This window comes from Malus sylvestris, chromosome 4, assembly GCF_916048215.2.
Source record: "Malus sylvestris chromosome 4, drMalSylv7.2, whole genome shotgun sequence".
Lineage (NCBI taxonomy): Eukaryota > Viridiplantae > Streptophyta > Magnoliopsida > Rosales > Rosaceae > Malus > Malus sylvestris.
Genome location: NC_062263.1, coordinates 19183910 through 19199863, shown reverse-complemented (window position 1 = coordinate 19199863; position 15954 = coordinate 19183910). Strand labels below are relative to the sequence as shown.

Sequence of the window (15954 nt, the reverse complement as noted above, 5' to 3'; positions counted from 1 at the left end):
TATAACGATAAAAGTAAGATATTGCGAAGAATACAAGTATCATAACTAAAAATAATCCGAACAAAAGATGGCATGAACTTATAAGGTTTGACATTACTCAAATTATGTGTCTTTTTTTCCCAAGAGTTATGAGTTCAAAATCAACTGAAAGCAGGTTACAAGGATTCTTTTTCTTGTTACACAAGTAACCTAGTTTGGTATGACGTTGGTGTTCGATCCGGTTACCTCGTGGTGTCAAAATTGGTTCAGCACTGCTGGCACCAAATTAACGACCTCATTTATTTCATTTATTTTTTAATTTTTGTTTAATATCAACCTCATTTTTTTTTATTTTGAAAAAAAAAAGAAAAAAATCAAAGCTCCCCTGTTCTTGGCCACCCGCCACCCGCCGCCACCTCCTCCCGCCCCGCCCCGCCCCGCCCCCATCAGCTCTGCCTTCTTGCTCGCCTTCAAAATCCTAATCGAACACATTCTTCGTTCCCCCCGATCAATTGGTCGCATTTTTTTATTATAATATAGAAATGAACAGGTAAAGGCTCGATTTTCACAATGAGAATCCGTTTGGAACCGGGGCATGATTCAGGTACTCCCTCTCCGTCTCTCTTTGCATTACTGTGTGTTTGACTGCCGATAATCTGCAGGAAAATGAAAGAATATGCAATTAGGATTTGAATTTTCCTTGATAGTTCATTTTCCTTTGTCATTTGATCAATTTTGCGGGAAACACAGAAAAAAGAAGTCTTTAATTTTGTTAATTTTTTTTTGGTATTAATTTCTCAATTACGATTTTATAACCACAGAGCATATGATCCAATGAGTTGGTTTTTGTTTTTTAAATTATTTTTAAATTAATTAAATGAATACATATTGAATTGTGGTTTATTTGATTTGTAAGGAGGTGAAGGGGACCTGGAGAAGGGGCTGGCGCAGCCCTCGACCCCAGGAGCTCTGTCGGAGCCGCCGTCGTCGCCGCACCCGTCGAGGCCGGCCCTGGTGTTCTCCAATTCCAGCAAGGCCCTACTGGTTTCAAATTCCGGCAAGGCATTGCTGGTTTCAAATTCCGGCAAGTCTCTGGTCGTGTCGAATTCCGGGAAGCCCCTTGATCAGTTGGGGAGGAAGAAGTATGTGAAGCAGGTGACCGGGCGCAACAATGACACGGAGCTTCACCTGGCTGCGCGCCGCGGGGATTTGGCAGCGCTGCAGCAGATTCTAGCGGAGATTGACGCTCAGATGGTGGGATCCGAGTTTGATGAAGAGGTGGCGGAGATTAGGTCTGCCATTGTGAATGAGGTGAATGAGTTGGGAGAGACGGCGCTTTTCATAGCGGCGGAGCAGGGGCATCTTGCTATGGTGGAGGAGCTTTTGCCTTACATGACGGAGGAGGGCATTTTGTTGAAGAATCAAATTGGGTTTGATGCATTGCATATTGCTGCAAATCAAGGGCACCAAGGTAGCCATAAAGTTAGATAATTCGAGCCCGAATTTGAATTTTGTTCTTGTCCTTCTTTCAGTTATATGATATCTATGTGTTTATAAGATGTTGAAATGGAGAAGCTTTTAGTGTGACAGTCATTACTATCACATGGTGTTACTAATCCACATGTTGTAGTATTGGTGAACGAAAGATCAGTTGTTTTTAATTCCCTTGTCGAATTTTTGAGTCCAGATTTGGATTAGTGTTGTGTTATGTCCATAACAGGTATAGTTCTTTCTGAGAATGTTCTGTTTTGTTTTAAACTTTTAGTTCAGTCACTGTGAGTTTTTTCTGCTCTGTTATTGGTGATAATCGAGTTTCAATATCGTGTCACCTCAGTTCAATAACTACTAACTAGCTTTATGCAGCCATTGTCCAGGTGCTCTTAGACCATGACCCGGGGCTTAGCAAAACAGTTGGGCAGGCAAATGCTACCCCTCTTGTGTCTGCAGCTACAAGAGGGCATACAGCAGTAGTTAAAGAATTACTATCCAAAGATTCGAGTTTGCTGGAATTAGCGAAATCCAATGGGAAGAATGCATTGCATCTTGCTGCACGGCAGGGGCATGTAGAAATTGTGAAAACTTTGCTTGGAAGGGATCCACAACTAGCAAGAAGAACTGATAAGAAGGGACAAACTGCTTTGCATATGGCAGTAAAAGGTGTTAGCAGTGAAGTTGTGAGGTTGATTGTCGATGCGGATCCAGCTATTGTCATGCTTCCAGACAAGTTCAGCAATTCAGCATTGCATGTGGCCACCAGGAAAAAGCGAGTAGATGTATGTATTTCCATTGTTGGATCTTCAAGTTTTGACATGTCAATATAATCTTGCTCTATGATTGGATACTTAATATTGACTTTATTCATTTTATCTTAATACAAGTTCCTTGTTTTGCCGATAAGTTTTTTTGATTGATCTGCAATTAACTATTAACTGAGTTTGAGCTTGGTTTACATCTTTAGAAATTTAATTTCTCATTACGCTTGCAGATAGTCAATGTGCTATTGCTCGTTCATGACACAAATGTGAATGTTCTAACAAGAGACCAGAAAACACCCCTTGATATAGCCGAAGGACTTCCATACTCTGAAGAAATCACAACAATTAAGGAAACCTTGACTCAATATGGTGCTGTCCGAGCAAATGAACTTAACCAGCCACGGGATGAGCTTAGAAACACCGTGACAGAGATTAAAAAAAATGTCCATAATCAGCTTGAACAAGCCCGCAAAACCAACCAGAGTGTAACTGGAATTGCCACAGAGCTCCGGAAGCTACAGAGGGAAGGAATCAATAATGCCACTAACTCAGTCACAGTGGTTGCTTCACTCTTTGCAACAGTAGCTTTTGCAGCTCTATTTACACTTCCTGGCGGTGATCTTGACTCCGGGGCAGCTGTTATGTCAATCCAAGTGTCATTTAAAATTTTCATCCTTTTCAATGCTGTTTCACTGTTCGCATCATTGGCTGTTGTTTTGGTACAAATCACCCTCGTCAGGGGGGAGACAAAGGCGGAGAGGAGGGTTGTGGAAGTGATCAATAAGTTGATGTGGCTGGCCTCTGTCTGCACCACAGTAGCATTTATTTCTTCATCATATATAGTGGTTGGGCGGCATAATGTGTGGGCTGCAATCCTTGTCACAGTTATAGGGGGACTTATAATGGGGGGAGTTATTGGTACCATGACATATTATGTGGTGAAGACCAAAAGGATTCGTAGAGTGAGGAAGAGGGAGAAGATGTCGAGGATTGGAACCAACCATTCCGTGCATCACTCAGAGTCCGATTCAGAAGTGAACCGTGTTTATGCCCTGTGATCATAGTCTGGCTGGAACTAGCCTCTGGTTCTATGCCACATGGAGAAGAAAATCAACGCAGGATTAGCTGATTCCAAAAAGGTTCTAAGCTATAGATACAAAATTCAGGGACCTTGTAATAGCATCTGTGAATTGACTAGTTTGAAAGTGATTTTCTGGGTGTCTCAAGGATTAAGAAAATTTTCAGCAAAACTGTTGATGTCCTTGAATCTTCAAAGGCAGCAAGTGAGAAATATCATCTGTATATTATATGGCATATACATGGTACCAGTCCATTTGTAACTTGTATAGGTTTTTGTCAGTGGTGAGTTGCTATTCGCATTCTAGCAATAGGTAGTGACTGATTAGTTGCTCAAAACTTTGAACGTCACTTTACTTGACATTAATGTCTGATAACTGTCAATGTATCTGATATGTGAATAAAACCTGAAGCATTACATGTGCATAGAATCAGATGGTTGAGAAAAGAATGTATTAGGTCGATGTTGCTTGAACTTATGTATAAACAGAGTTTGCTGTGGATGCCTACGGTACAGGTTTCCGTTTCTACTTTTCCCTCATCCCATGTTTTTTCCACTCTAAATTGAAAAGTTGCTATATTGTATTGGGGACTTTCCTTCTACTACTGATGAGGGATTGCTTATGAATGCCGTGACTGTTGAAGTTATTGTCCATGCAGATGAGAGAAGCAGTGCTCCAATTAGAGGATTCAAGATTTTGACAATGTTTCTGCAGAAGGTACCATTTTCCTTCGTCTCTCTTCATATTTTCTGGTCAATTTTGATAGAACTCATCAAACTACTGACCTTTTGGATGATTCAATATCAAATAGAAACAAAGGGTATGTGATTTGCACAATTTGATTGATATGCAACAATAATGTAGTGAGATTAGTTGCAAATAACAAGTTTTCGACATTTGGAAATTTGTGAGTTGATTGGTTGAACACACCAAAGATCTAATGGCTTTGTAGGATCATGTTCTTTACATAGAGTTCACGTACGATTCTATTTTTACTTTCTCCCGACCTCGACCCTATTGAAAAGCTTGTACGTTTTCTAAAGTTTGTTGCTCCCTTCCATCTTTCTGAGTTACCAGGATAAAAAAAAACGTTTGCTTCAGTGTAATAAATCTGGCGGATGACGATCCCATAGCACGACTGACCTCTTTTCATACACTGGAAGACTTCGACATCCTTGACTTGTTCGTTAGCCGAAGCTGGTAGCCAAGGGCCAAGGCATGCTTTCTTCCTCTAATTGACGTCTCTATCATCGTCAATGCGCGTTAGGACTGCGCGTAGAGATGACCCCATTGGATTGAACACATGTTTAGGTTGGGATGTATCTCAGTGAACAAAAAAACAATGCAGATATTCTGACGTCGATGTCAAGCAATCCACTTCATGGAACAGATAATCCATTATATTACGTATATTTATTCGTCCGCTAATAAAGATTGTGATTGGTTGGGATAACAAGAAGTGCTTTTGCTTTTGTTTTTGGTTGAATTATTGCAGGCTTTTGCTTTTCTGAGAGGCTAAGTACCTGCTTTTCTGAGAGGCCGAGTGCGGGTCTTTCATCAGCCATCAGAGGAACCAGGTGCATCACGCGGTGCAGAAAGTCTTGAATCCGCGTGACTGTGGCCTCTACAAGACAGTGAAGCTACTCGGTTGCACACTCTGTTCACTGCAACTGTTCCTTTTGTCGAAGATTTTCCTTTTGGGAAGATCAAAAGCCCGTATAGTAACGTTTGATAGAAAAAGTTAAAAGTGATTTTGAATTATGAAAGCACAACTTTTTTAGGAGACGTTTGATTGAAAAAGTTAAAAGTGATTTTTAGATTATCAAAGCACTACATTTTTAGAAGAACTTGTGAAGTGCTTCTCGGGAAGTGCTTCCAAATGCTTTTCATGAAAGACATGAATACATTAGCATGCATTAGGATGTAGTGCTTCATAATGATTCAACTAGAAGAACTTACGAAGAAAAAGTAGAATTTTGTGCGCTTTTTTTCGCAAAGCACTTTAGTTTTGAAGCTTCAACAATTTTTTGTTGTGCTTGTAAACAAAAGCATCGCAAGCGAAAATGCTTGTAAGCAAAAATACGTACTACAAAGCACTTCTACATTTTACATGTTTCTAGCAATTCACATAGCATCGTCTCAAATTTTATCACGAAATTAACGTCGTTTCCACGAGAAACTCAACAAAACATATACTTCTCCATAAAGCATTTCTATAACTCGGAAAACCCTAATCCATATCCACGAAGCGTTGAGAAAGAAAATGGTTTCTGTTACGTAGAAGAAAATTGAACAGCTATCAAAAACACCATTAAGCAGAGACTAATGGAGCAAGTTTGTTTTGATGGGGAAGCCTGATGGATCAAAAGGATGCGAGGGTTTCATATCACTTCATCTCAAAAGCAAAGCATGACTTTCTTTGTGCGGTATAGCTATTAGCTAGTACCGAAAAAAAGAAAAAAGAGGTTTAAAGGATAAGGGCTAAAATTTCTGAAGTTGGTTTTGGTTTCAACGTCTACCCAGAAAGCTAAAATCCCAAAAGCCAAAAATATCCATGCTGGCTTTGCATGGGCTTATAAAAGCGTTTTTCATACAATTACTCAAATCTTATACTTGAATTTAAATATAAGGCAAAATATCTCAAATGCACATAAGACTTAAAAACTCATATTTAACTGAGATTCAAATTTGAATTTCAATATGAAATTTGAGTCTAAGGTGGAGCCCATGCCAACTAGGAAAAAATGTTATTCAACCAACAAAAATGAGATTTGAGTTTTGAGTCCAACCATCTTCACTGCACATAAACTGTGAAAAACTCAAATACAAAGTTTTGAGTCTAATGTTTTCTCCTCCAATGTAAAAACTCAAATCTTAAGACTCATTTTGAGTTTTAAGAGTCGAGTCTTTGCATTGGAGAATAAAACGAAAATACATAAATCCACATCTTTTGAGACCCAAATATAAGAATATAGGTTTGAAGTTTGAGTTTTTGCATTGAAGATGTAAAACTATTTTATAATGCCAATTGATTTTATAATAAAACATCGACTTCTTCACTAACTCATAATAACTCATAATTAGAAAAGAAAAAAAATTATGAAACGTTGCGCATCAGAGTTACTCTAGCCATAGACTTAGAGGTCATGGATGGTCAAATTTCCATACCTTGATGCCAAAAACACGATTGGTCACTTTCCAAAACCTGTAAAAATCTAAGTGGAAATGAGAGGGTTAAAAATGAAGGCCACCTGCTTTGCAATGAAGCCGGCTTCTCCTTTGGCTACACACAAAATCCCCCCTCTTTCTTCTTCTTCTTCTTCTTCCATCCCTCGGCAAAGAGATTTTCAGTATGTTGAGAACACAGTCCAATACATCGGGTATCATAATACAAGTGGTTGAATAATTGAAAAAGAAAATTTTCAATCACTTATATTATAATATTTAGTGTACCGTACTGCCGTATTCCGACCACAAAATGAATTTCTTCCTCTAGTAAATCTGTCAACGTCATCTTTTGATAAAGAGTTGGATTTAAGTGGAGCTCCACTCGCTCAACCCTCCAATTGTTGGGCTCTCACAATTCGCACTTGAAACTTTCATAGTTTCTGGGTCCTTCCAAGTAGTAAGAAGTTCTGTTGTGAGTTCTAACAACACCCCAACTGCACAAAACTAGTAAGTCCATGCTTTTGTTTCATAAAGTTCAATTTGTTAAAATTTAATTTAGTATTAAATGAGTGACCTTTTTGGTATATACTTAGTGCCTAACTGTAGTTTTTAACTTTTATTGGATGTCTAGATAGATATGTAATTAGGCATTATATATATTTGATTTCCCACTGCAGATACAGTTTCAACTTTGCTTCATTTTAACTTTCGTTCTCGTTTTTTGCCCTCTTGTATTGATGTTTGGATCATGCAAAGAAATGTGTATAGAAAGTTAGAGAGAGAGAGAGAGAGAGAGAGTGTGTGTGTGTGTTTGAGAATTGGGATTTAATTTATTTGAATTATTTTGGGTGCAGGAGGAAGATGTCTGGGTGTGTGTTGTGGTTATCAAGGAACCAAATTTACAGATTTCCCACGTGCTAACTCATGGAAATTTGATCTTCTAGGTTGCCTTGTCTTCCATGGTGAAAAGAGAAAAAAAGCTTCAAATGTTAGACATACAGAAATGGAATTGAATACAACGGAAGCTCCGGTGAGGCAGCAAAGCTTTGCTGGGAAGAAGATGACTAAGCAGTTGACAGGAAAGCGCGACAACGGTCCCTTGCATTTGGCAGCTAGAGCAGGAGATTTGGGACTGGTTGTAGAAATCATGTCTAATTGTGGGGAGGAGGAGTTGAATGAACTGTTGTCGGAACAGAATTATGCGGGTGAAACCGCCTTGTATCTGGCGGCTGGTTGTGGATATGTTGGTTTGGTTAAGGAAATGATGAAGTACCATGATGTTGGTGCAGCTAGTATCAAAGCTGGGAACGGCTGTGATGCATTTCACATTGCTTCCAAGCAAGGGCACTTAGGTAAGTCTCTATCGATGTTTTGAATTTTTGTTAACCCTAATCTGTACTTGTTCCTTGTGAATTGCTATGCATAAGCTTAGACTGCATGCTGTAATCACAAAAGAAAATCTGGTTTCTTGCGTATACAGTTCGTACCTCATTTGATGTGTGAATTTTGTAGGAGACTAGGAAAGTTTTGTAAACCATGATTGAAATCGATAACATGTAGCTTATCAAGCGGATCATCTTAAATTGTTCTTTTAATGTTTCAGAGGTACTGAAGATCCTCATGGAGTCGATTCCAGAACTTTCAATGACCGTTGATCGCGCAAACACCACGGCATTGCACATCGCTGCAGCACAGGGACACACTGAAGTAGTAAGTTTTCTTTTGGAGACTGGTTGCAGCTTGATGTCCATAGCAAGAAGCAATGGGAAAACTGCCTTGCATTCTGCAGCAAGGAAGGGGCATTTGGAGGTGGTCCAGGCCCTCTTGAGCAAAGATACCGGATCTGCAATAAGAAAAGATAGTAAGGGCCAGACAGCTCTCCATATGGCAGTCAAGGGACTGAATGTCGAATTGGTGGATGAGCTAGCGAAGGCAAATCCTTCTTTGATAAACGAGGTAGATAACAAGGGAAACACTGCCTTGCACGTGGCAACCGGGAAGGGTCGAGCTCAGGTAATGAAAGTTGTTAATTTGATTTATAATATGCAAATGAAAATCGAACTTCTTTAAGAGAATGCGTGTTACTGAGTTTTTGATCATCACTTAAAGTTGAATTATCATGAATATGTTATTCAATTAGGCTTTGGAACGTGGTATTAAAATGGTTATTTGAATCAATCATATATTTAAGCCCCAGAGATTGGACTTTTACAGATTGTTCGAACGCTGTTAAGTTATAAGGGAGTGGCGAAAACCATCATTAACAGATCTGGAGAATCTGTTTTTGACACTGCTGAGAAATCTGGGCACTCAAAGATTGCCACCGTTCTAGCAGAGCATGGGATTCAAAGTGCCAAATCCATGAAGCTGCCAACTTTGAACCCAAATCGAGAACTCAAACAAACTGTAAGTGAAATAAAACATGAGGTGCATGATCAGCTTAAGCAAACGAGACAAACAAGAAAGAAAGTGCATGGAATGGTGAAGCGGCTCGGCAAAATGCATTTGGAAGGGCTTAACAACGCAATAAACTCCACCACAGTTGTGGCTGTACTCACTGCCACTGTTGCCTTTGCTGCAATCTTCAGTGTCCCGGGCCAATACCCTGACCCTAAAAAACCTCTTCCTGATGGATTCTCTCCCGGAGAAGCAAACATTGCCCCCAAAACCGAGTTCATAGTCTTCTTCATCTTTGACTCATTTGCTCTCTTCATATCGTTGGCTGTTGTGGTGGTTCAAACTTCTATTGTTGTCGTAGAGAGGGAGGCAAAAGAGAGGCTAATGACAGTCATAAACAAGCTAATGTGGATGGCTTGTGTGATGGTTTCAGTTGCATTTCTTGCACTATCATATGTAATTGTTGGAAAAGAAGAAAAATGGCTGGCTGTTGGAGTGACAGCTATAGGGACAGTGATCATGGGAATGACACTAGGAACAATGTGTTATTGGATGGTTGTGCAGCGCGTTGAAGCATCTAAATATCGTTGCTGCATTCGGAGATCATCGCTGAGCATCCACTCACACTCACACTCGAACTCAAACTCACACTCTTGTTCTTTCTCAGTGATATCGGATTCGGAGCTTCTGAACACCGAGTTTAAGAGTAAGAAAGTTTATGCAATTTGAGATGAAGATATCTTACATATAAACTGCCTGGCTCCTAACATGATTTTTGGGGCCTTATGTATATCGATGTAACATAATCTAAAGTATTCTCAAACATGTAATGGCCGAATTCATTAGAGTAGTTTTCCAAATGAGATGGGGTAATAAGTTTTTTGAGTTCTGTCATGTAGTTTTTGAATTGGATGTACCAAGAACATGTAATGTGGTGTCTCATTCACTTGCTAGATTTCATTGCGAAGACTGACGCATAAATTGGATGGGATAAAGATTGTTATCATGGCTAGAGAAGCTCCAATCTAACTAAGGTTTTAATTAGAGCACAACTTGGTGTTGAAATGACTGGGATGTGGAGTGAATAGCCTCTCTCACACCATGTATAACTTCTCTGCCAGTGATACATGGGCCGATGTACAATGGTGTATAACTGCGCACAGTTGTGACAACTTTGTACCGAGTCTCCCTTTACTAGAAAAGAAAACATCACAATATGCAATGTTTTCAGTTACAGAACACGGACTCACTATTTCCCCTCTAGCATCCTTGTAAGAAAGTTTTATTCATTCTAACCTTTTTCAATTAGGTAGTGCTATTCACACGTCCATTTTTACTTCTCACACACCCCTCTCAATTTCGGCCATCAATTGAATGAATTGAAGAAGACTACAACAACAACAACAACAACAAAGCCTTTTCCCACTAAGTGGGGTCGGCTATATGAATCCTAGAACGCCATTGCACTCGGTTTTGTGTCATGTCCTCCGTTAGATCCAAGTACTCTAAGTCTTTTCTTAGGATCTCTTCCAAAGTTTTCCTAGGTCTTCCTCTATCCCTTCGGCCCTGAACCTCTATCCCGTAGTCACATATTCGAACCGGAGCGTCAGTAGGCCTTCTTTGCACTTGTCCAAACCCATTTTGTGTACGTGTTGATGCTTCACCGCCCAACATTCTGTGCCATATAGCATCGCCGGCCTTATTGCCGTCCTATAAAATTTTCCCTTGAGCTTTAATGGCCTACGACGGTCACACAACACGCCGGATGCACTCTTCCACTTCATCCATCCAGCTTGTATTCTATGGTTGAGATCTTCATCTAATTCTCCGTTCTTTTGCAAGATAGATCCTAGGTAGCGAAAACGGTCGCTCTTTGGTATTTCCTGATCTCCGATCCTCACCCCTAACTCATTTTGGCCTCCATTTGCACTGAACTTGCACTCCATATATTCTGTCTTTTATCGGCTTAGACGAAGACCTTTAGATTCCAACACTTCTCTCCAAAGGTTAAGCTTCGCATTTACCCCTCCTGAGTTTCATCTATCAACACTATATCGTTTGCGAAAAGTATACACCAAGGAATATCATCTTGAATATGTCCGGTTAACTCATCCATTACCAACGCAAAAAGGTAAGGACTTAAGGATTGTTGATGCACAAAATCAGTGAGGACTTTGGTACAACAGAAAGTATTAAGTTTGTGATCTTCGCTAGACTAGATTGCTCTAGTTATTAGTGTGGATAAGTATGTAAATGGATAGAGACAGGAAAGCAAACACAAGATGTACGTGGTTCACCCAGATTGGCTACGTCCACAGAGTAGAGGAGTTCTCATTAATTGTGAAGGGTTTACACAAGTACATAGGTTCAAGCTCTCCTTTAGTGAGTACAAGTGAATGATTTAGTACAAATGACATAGGTTCAAGCTCTCGTCTTCACTTGCCTTATCTGTCTCATAGGTAGATGTGGCATCTTCTCTGGAAGTACTCTTCCTCCATCCAGGGGTGGTATCTTTAACTGGTGGAGATGCACAAGGTAATGTATCAATTTCACTTGAAGCTTACTTGTAGTTTCAAGCTTGGTCAAGCGCGATACAAACCATATAGTAGGAGTCCCCCAAGTCGCCGAGCTAGGGGATCTGCTGAAAGAGGCGACAGACAAGGTAAGCAATCAGAGCTCCAAGCAATCAGTCCCAGATCAGAAGTTTAATTTCAAGTTCCGGCTGATTGTTCTCATTCTCCCTATCTTGCAAGCAGCATGAAGGATAAAGAGAAGAAAAGGAGAATAGATGATATGAGATACTTTTGCTTTTGAAGAAGTAACTTTCCACAGGCTTATTCTTGAATTGGGCTGGAGGATTTTCTGGTTTCCTTCGGAGTATAAGGCCGACGGAAGAATTTGAAGGTCAAAACAAGTCCATCAAATCTAGAGTACGTTCGACCCTGCTAATATGAGATACTTTTGCTGTTGACAAAGTAGTGGATGTATCGGCACGTGTTCTGTTACGCTTGTCTCCACATGTTTCCTTGTATCCTTCTCACTTTCTCTATATGTTCCTCAGGCAGATGTGGTATCTTCTCTGGAAGCATAAGATGTTGAAGATGAGTACTCGAGAGCAATGCCAGGTAAGTAATCAGGTAAGGGGTTCCAGGCAGTCAGTTCCTGACTAGAAGCTTGATTCCAAGTGCTGACTGATTGCTCTATTTCTCATTGTCTTGCAGGTAAGAACAAGGCCAAAGGAAAAGACAAGGAAAAAGCATGATATGGGATACTCTTGCTTTTAACCCTGATGATATGAGATATTCTTACTCTGGTGTAGCTTGTATGCAGAGGGATTATCGGGGGGGGAAAGAAAGTAGAGTATTTCGAGAGGCTTCGTTGGGAGTGCCCTCTCAGATATGAGGAAGCGTTGAGCATTTTTGCAGGTTTGCCTGTCCATTGAGGATGAAGGTCGACATATATAGGAGTTTCCCTAACAACAAGTAGTAATGCTATTCCTTTACCCTACTTGGTCATAGCACGGTAGTGGGAGCTGCCAGCTTCACGTGTGTCAGAGCACTTTGAAAAAGTGGTCTGTGGTATCTGGAAAGCTGATGTTGCGTGTGAAGATTACAGACAAGCTTTATCCAAGGAGATCTGGCTCTCGAAATTGAGAAAGCGGTGCCTCTTCGGTTTTCGAACAAGCAATCTTGTCGGGGATCTGGCTCTCGAGATTCGGAGAATGGTGCCTCTTTGATTTTTGAGAGAGCAATCCTGCTGAGAGTCTGGCTCTCGAGATTCGGAGAGCGGTGTCTTTTCGATTTTTGAGAAAGTAATCATGTTGGGAGTCTGGCTCTCGAGATTCGGAGGACGGTGCCTCTTCGATTTTGGAGCAAGCAATCTTGTTGGGAGTGTTTTCTCGAATGTGAGTAAAAGTTGGGCATGTTTGCTAGTCTACCTTGCCACGGAGCATAGAGGTTGACACATAGGGACTTTTCAATTATCCAGCAGTGGTGCTGTTCCTTTACCTTTGTGGGTAATAATATGGTAGCTAGACCTTCAAAATTTATGTGTCTAAACTTTGTTAGTACTGTTTCTTTGCTATTCTTTTACCCTTCTTGGTCATAGCGATGTAGTGGGAGCTGCAAGCTTCACGTGTCTAAACTTTGTCAGAGATTTTTGGCAAAGTTATCTGTGGTACCCATGAGCTGATGGTGCATGTGGAAAGTGGATGATTAAACAGTAAGATTCACGTGCTTTCTACTTCACCAGAAATCTTCAACAGAATGCCCTATAATTTCAACAAAGCTGAGTGTGCATGTGACAGGTGCTGATAAGGCTGAGAAAAGCAGGTGCCTTTTCGATTTCTGAGATCGGCCCTCGTGGTCTCTGAGCAGCCTAGCTTTTGAGAAAGCAAGCGCCTCTTCGATTTCTGAGATCGGCCTTCGTGGTCTTTGAGCAGCCCAGCTTTTGAGAAAGCAAACGCCTCTTCGATTTCTGAGATCGGCCCTCGTGGTCTCTGAGCAGCCCAGCTTTTGAGAAAGCAAACGCCTCTTCGATTTCTGGGCAGGCGCCTCTTCGATTTCTGAAGCTCCGTCGAGTGCAGATTTTTATAGAGGCTGGCATTAAGTTCCAAAGCACACTTGAATCTTCACCAGTAGAAGCTCCATTCTTGCACTTCTAAGATCTTGATTTGTCCGACCTTTTCTCTCTTCTACCTTTGAAAATGTTTGGCCCCTCCGACCGTCGTTTTGACTTGAACCTTGTTGAAGAGGCAGCCACGCCTTCTCCAGACAACATATGGCGCCCATCCTTCTTATCCCCTACTGGTCCTCTTACCGTTGGGGATTCCGTGATGAAGAATGATATAACTGCTGCGGTGGTGGCCAGGAACCTTCTCACTCCCAAAGATAACAGACTACTTTCCAAACGGTCTGATGAGTTGGCTGTTAAGGATTCTCTGGCTCTAAGTGTTCAGTGTGCAGGTTCTGTGTCTAATATGGCCCAACGCCTATTTGCTCGAACCTGCCAAGTTGAATCATTGGCGGCTGAAGTAATGAGTCTCAAACAGGAGATTAGAGGGCTCAAGCATGAGAATAAACAGTTGCACCGGCTCGCACATGACTATGCTACAAACATGAAGAGGAAGCTTGACCAGATGAAGGAATCTGATGGTCAGGTTTTACTTGATCATCAGTGATTTGTGGGTTTGTTCCAAAGGCATTTATTGCCTTCGTCTTCTGGGGCTGTACCGCGTAATGAAGCTCCAAATGATCAACCTCCGATGCCTCCTCCTTCTAGGGTTCTGTCCAGTACTGAGGCTCCGAATGATCCCCCTCCGGTGCCTTCTCTTTCTGGGGCTCTACCGACTGCTGAGACTTCTCCTAAGCAACCTTTGTGAAGGCTCCCTCTTATTTGTTTATTTTGACTCATGTATATGTACATATTTGTAACTTATCGGAGATATCAATAAATGAGCTTTGCTTCATTTCAACGTATTGTGTTAAATACACCAAAGCCTTCTTCACTGAGTGGGGTCGGCTATATGAATCTTAGAACGCCATTGTGCTCGGTCTTGTGTCATGTCCTCCGTTAGATCCAAATACTCTAAGTCTTTTCTTAGAGTTTCTTCCAAAGTTTTCCTAGGTCTTCCTCTACCCCTTAGGCCATGAACCTCTGTCCCGTAGTCGCATCTTCTAACCGGAACGTCAGTAGGCCTTCTTTGCACATGTCCAAACCAACGTAACCGATTTTCTCTCAATTTTCCTACAATTTCGGCTACTCCTACTTTACCTCGGATATCCTCATTCCTAATCTTATCCTTTCTCGTGTGCCCACACATCCAACAAAGCATCCTCATCTCCGCTACACCCATTTTGTGTACGTGTTGATGCTTCACCGCCCAACATTCTGTGCCATACAGCATCGCCGACCTTATTGCCATCCTATAAAATTTTCCCTTGAGCTTTAGTGGCAGACGGCGGTCACACAACACGCCGGATGCACTCTTCCACTTCATCCATCCAGCTTGTATTCTATGGTTGAGATCTCCATCTAATTCTCCGTTCCTAAGCCCGGGTAAAGGAGGAGGGGGAGGGCGTCAGGTAGTCGACAGCCGGCACTCCTCAGTTACGTCGAATTCTTATGAAAATAAATCCAGAATTGAAGAAGACTAATGGCAAAAAATTAACAAGAGTATGTGGAGGTAAAAATAGATGTATGAATATCACTATCCTTTCAACTAAGCTTTAGGCCCACATTCAGCATTACTCCAACATCTCAATAGGGTGAAAGAAAGGAAACCTCAGGATGGATCTAGTTTTGAAAAAACACACGATTCCCCCTCAAAATTTATAAGATTTTGATGGATAATGTTATCATTTAGGAACATTTGAAACCTTACTCAAGCTCCTTGTTTGAAAAATCTATATGATTCCCTATACAAATTATGAAGGACATAGACATGACATCTCGTAGACTATGAAAAATACAAGATATCTGTTGACCAAAAAAAAGCAACGTATTTCAGTATCATGCATACGACGTGGTTATGGTCATCTATGGAAAAATAAAAACCCCTCACTGCATGTTTGTGGTCATCGCATGCTTTGCCATTATCCTCATCGCCTACTATATACACTTTGCTTTTTGTTTTTGGTTGATTTTCATTTGTGTTAGAGATAATTGAGGTATGCATCGGATAAATGAAGGGTTACAAAAGAGTGAAGCAAGGATGCTGAGAGAGAGAATTTTTTTTGTTTAATTTTCCGACGTATGGCTTTCGTTGATTCTTTGTTTGTTTTGTTTAATCTGTTCTGCTTTCAAAACAGCTATTAGATGAAGAACAAATGACCGAGATGGATGTTGTCTTTTAATGAATTTTACCATCCTTCCCTTCTGCCTCCTCGCCTCAGTGTCTCTATCTATTAATATTCAATAAAAAAAATTATAACAAAGATCTAAAATATCCAAAGTATCCAAGAAAGTTCCTAACAGAATAATGGAGTGCTTAGGGAAAAAATAGGATTGCAGAAATCACTATAGTAAAAATAAATAAATAAAACCCCTTTGTGAAAACACAATAGGTACCAACCATT

At 40.7% G+C, this 15954-nt stretch overlaps 2 protein-coding genes across 4 annotated transcripts; both read left to right on the top strand.

Annotated features, from left to right (window-relative positions):
- The first annotated feature begins 321 nt into the window (after positions 1 to 321).
- On the top strand, positions 322 to 4031 carry LOC126620021 (ankyrin repeat-containing protein ITN1-like). The gene is made up of 4 exons (XM_050288481.1): positions 322 to 583; positions 896 to 1450; positions 1843 to 2252; positions 2465 to 4031. The coding sequence occupies exons 1-4, from the start codon at positions 550 to 552 to the stop codon at positions 3290 to 3292; spliced, it is 1827 nt and encodes a 608-aa protein (XP_050144438.1). The 5' UTR covers positions 322 to 549; the 3' UTR covers positions 3293 to 4031.
- Positions 4032 to 6833: 2802 nt separating this feature from the next.
- On the top strand, positions 6834 to 9884 carry LOC126617862 (ankyrin repeat-containing protein At5g02620-like). Of its 3 annotated transcripts, none has more exons than XM_050285948.1 (4): positions 6834 to 6988; positions 7336 to 7833; positions 8085 to 8494; positions 8696 to 9884. In XM_050285948.1, exons 2-4 carry the CDS (start codon positions 7485 to 7487, stop codon positions 9605 to 9607), a joined length of 1671 nt encoding a protein of 556 aa, XP_050141905.1. In that variant the 5' UTR covers positions 6834 to 6988; positions 7336 to 7484; the 3' UTR covers positions 9608 to 9884. The 3 variants fall into 3 exon arrangements, with proteins under 3 accessions (XP_050141905.1, XP_050141907.1, XP_050141906.1); XM_050285950.1 differs by having other exon boundaries at positions 6846 to 6988; positions 7426 to 7833; XM_050285949.1 differs by lacking the exon at positions 6834 to 6988 and having other exon boundaries at positions 7100 to 7833.
- Positions 9885 to 15954: the final 6070 nt, after the last annotated feature.

Coding starts and splice junctions, on each gene's coding strand:
- LOC126620021 (XM_050288481.1), top strand. CDS start 550: ATGAGAATCCGTTTGGAACCGGGGCATGATTCAG. Junction 1,451..1,842: donor TGCAAATCAAGGGCACCAAG/GTAGCCATAAAG, acceptor AGCTTTATGCAG/CCATTGTCCAGGTGCTCTTA. Junction 2,253..2,464: donor CCAGGAAAAAGCGAGTAGAT/GTATGTATTTCC, acceptor TTACGCTTGCAG/ATAGTCAATGTGCTATTGCT.
- LOC126617862 (XM_050285948.1), top strand. CDS start 7,485: ATGGAATTGAATACAACGGAAGCTCCGGTGAGGCAGCAAAGCTTTGCT. Junction 7,834..8,084: donor TTCCAAGCAAGGGCACTTAG/GTAAGTCTCTAT, acceptor TTAATGTTTCAG/AGGTACTGAAGATCCTCATG. Junction 8,495..8,695: donor CCGGGAAGGGTCGAGCTCAG/GTAATGAAAGTT, acceptor GGACTTTTACAG/ATTGTTCGAACGCTGTTAAG.